Genomic DNA, 3381 nt, shown 5'->3' with positions numbered 1-3381 from the left:
GTCTCTTATGGTAAATACATATCGTGATGTTTTGAAATAAGCTACGTTAATGGTTGCTAGATTTTAATTTACTCTAATCTCATATAATTAGTAAGCCATGTTATCGACAATTAAACGAAAACATAATGGTAGGAGAAAGATTAAATGGGTCGTCTCTTGGCCAACTTTTGCCATCTTCTTTGCTTTTGTTTTCTATTTTTCTCTTTTGTTAGTGGAGCCAGAGAACTGGCAGATGATCGCCAACATGCGGGGGAAATGAAGCCACTCATGCCTGCATCCAAGAGCTCTCCTTTTACTAGTAAATGTTAATTTTTCTTTCTTATAAGCAAAAATACAATACGTATATGCATGTCAGTCCAATATAAAGCTAATTCTGACAGTTACAATTCTTTTTTCAGGGCCCCGCTCACCACTTGCTCTCTCTTCTTGTTCTCCAATATTAGTGATTTATTTGAAGGGGCTGACCTTTCTCTGAAGAAGAATCCAATTGGGGCCGACAATTACGTATAAAGTGGTTAATGCGTCTTGAGAACTGATGAGAAAAATATTATTTCGTTAAAAAGGTCTGATAATAGAAAATTATTTCCATTAACTAATTAATATAATGGTAGGAGACTTAATTGGTTCAAATTAATTCATTCGATCGCCTTTAATACCACCATGATTTCACCAAAAAAAAAAAGAACATGTGTAAAATTAAAGAATGAGATCCAGATTCATGATCACGAGGAACAAAGGTAACAAATTAAATAGCTAATTCATTACATAAAAAGGAACTTCATTTACTGATATATAGAAAAATAAGGAGTGGTGTTATATCCTATATGTACAAAATAAATATACAAATTAATGTTTGCAAACTGATGTAGCACCATGTCGTTCATCTATATTTATAAAGTATTTAATGAGATAACTCTTTTATAATATTCATCCATTCTCCTCAGATACATTAATTTGTATGAAAGATCAGTTTGAACCTTTAGTATTATTCTAAAATAAAGATGTCTAATTAACTACTTATAGAAAGATTGACAGTTAGCTTAAGATTCTTAAATATATTATTTAAAAGATTCTGAGTTAGAATTCTAAAAATAAAAAAAAAGAAAAAAAAATAGAAAAATAATAAAACAATAAAATTAAGAACAAAAGAAAAAAAAAAAAAAAAAAAAAAAAAAAAAAAGGAAACATAAAAATAAAAAAAAAAAAAAATAGGTCTAAATGCTATAAAAATAGGTCCAAGGGAGACGTCATCTCAGAAAAGTCTATAGCCCAAATGTTACTCCAGGCATATAAAACTAGAAACATAAGCCACTAGTTGTTCCGAAGTCTGAATTTTCTCGAAAAGAATCAGTCGTAGGAGTTAGATAGCAATTTGGATTTGGAATATATTTGTAGCAAACCAAACTAAACTCCCTGTGGACTAAGGAGACTGGCAGAGTGAGACTCAGTCAAGGTCTTTGGCCTTTAGTTCAACTACAAATTTTCACTCGGTATTTTTATGGCCTCACACGGAAAAGTTACACATATATCTCTCCTTCTATTTCTATATATATGAACAATGCTTTTTCACTAAACTAGAATCAGATATACATTAGAAAATGGGAGATTTACTTCGTTTCTTGCCCAGCTTTTGCCATCTTCTTTGCTTTTGTATTCTTTTTGTCTCTTTTGTTTATGGAGCCAGAGAACTGGCTGATGATCTTTCTACTTATAAAGGTTAATGTGCTTTTTTATAATACAATGCAATGACTACCTGATATGCATACATGACTTGTGGTCGTAATATATACCACCGTAGTATCATAAACTTTCTTCAATATAAGATAAACTAATTCTGCGTTTACAATTATTTTCAGGTGCTCGCGCTCTCCTTTCGTCTGGACAAGGGATTAAACTTCCTCTGAAGAAGAGCCGTCAAGATTACGTTGTCACAGTTGGGTTTGGCACACCTAAACTTGATTTATCCTTAATGTTCGACTCTGGCAGTCCTACTACTTGGATCAAATGCAAACCATGCATTACTTGTAACCAAAATGAACCCATTTTTGATCCTTTCCAATCTTCAACATTTTCCAGTTGTATTTCTGGTAATTGCACAGTCAATCAATCCTACCACGACAAGTCTTATTCCACTGGAATTACTGTACACGATACCTTAACCTTATCTAATGGGGTGTCTTTTCCTAACTTTGAGTTCCTTTGTAGCCATAATAACAGTGGATTCCAAGGATTTGCGGGGTTGCTTGGCCTCGAGTTAAGTGAGAATTCCTTCATAAATCAAACAACCGAAACTTTTTCCCAGATATTTGGTTACTGTCTCCCATCCTTAGAATCCTCCACTGGGTTTCTTGCTTTTGGAGATGAAGCAGTTGCAGCTTGCAGTCCTCAATTTCGTGTTCCACTTGTAGCAGGTCCAAATGGGTACGATAAGTACTATGTCGACCTTGTTGCAATAACAATTGGCGAAAAGAGACTGCAAATGCCTTCAAATGATGATTCATCATCGTCATCGAAAGTCATATTAGACTCAGGAACTCCCATCAGTCACTTGCCTCAATCAGTTTATTCAGAACTTAGCTCTTCATTTCAGGAGTTGATGTCAGAATATGGTCCCTTTTACTCATCTGGGAGTATGACGTGCTTTAATCTTGAGGGGCACGATTTAAGCACTATCAATATACCAACTATCACACTACAGTTTGGTGATTCCTTGGACTTAATGTTGCCCTCTACTTCTGTTGTTTTAATTGAGAATTCTAATGCCTGCTTGGCATTTATTGGAGATGATGAAACAATTATCGGTACTCATCAGCAACGGGATTTGAATATACTCTACGATATATCAAATAAACAAGTGGGATTTTCTCTTTCTAAGGGTAGTTGCAGCTATTAATTAATGTCAGTGACTCAGTGATTCATGTAACGAATAAATGAATAGAAACATCTAAGAATCAATCGAGATGTTTTAGTAATAATTAAGCATTTAATTATGCACTCGAAACAATTGATAAGTAGAATGTACTCTTCTTTCGCTATCTTCTATGTTTATCTTCCTCTGTAACAGTAATCCGTTGAAGAATTCTTTCTTCAATTTTATTGTTCCTACTCACTTCCTTGTTTATCTGTGTATGTAGGGTTATTTTTTTGTTGAATTGTTGGTTTTATGCCAAAATTAGAGGAACTTCCTCGTTATAGGAACCCAAAAGGCCTGCAGCCCATCAGGGGATTGATCCATGTTTCCCTTCAGTTTCTCTATTAATATTTAAATTCATAAATACACCCATCACGTATACCGTGATCCACGAGTCTCGATTAAATTTCTTTCGTCACTCTTTTTTTTTTAGTATAAACTCAGAAGAGTTCACCTTCACTGCATTTGTT

General features: G+C 34.0%; 1 protein-coding gene across 1 annotated transcript; it reads left to right on the top strand.

Moving 5' to 3' along the window:
- Positions 1–1792: 1792 nt before the first annotated feature.
- Positions 1793–3105, top strand: LOC116112880 (aspartyl protease AED1-like). The gene has a single exon (XM_031399007.1). It carries the CDS (start codon positions 1970–1972, stop codon positions 2891–2893), a length of 924 nt encoding a protein of 307 aa, XP_031254867.1. The 5' UTR covers positions 1793–1969; the 3' UTR covers positions 2894–3105.
- The last annotated feature ends 276 nt before the right edge of the window (positions 3106–3381 follow it).

Source organism: Pistacia vera, unplaced genomic scaffold (genome assembly GCF_008641045.1).
Source record: "Pistacia vera cultivar Batoury unplaced genomic scaffold, PisVer_v2 Contig67, whole genome shotgun sequence".
Lineage (NCBI taxonomy): Eukaryota > Viridiplantae > Streptophyta > Magnoliopsida > Sapindales > Anacardiaceae > Pistacia > Pistacia vera.
Note: the sequence above shows the minus strand (reverse complement) of the source record. Positions and strands in the feature narration are given on the sequence as shown.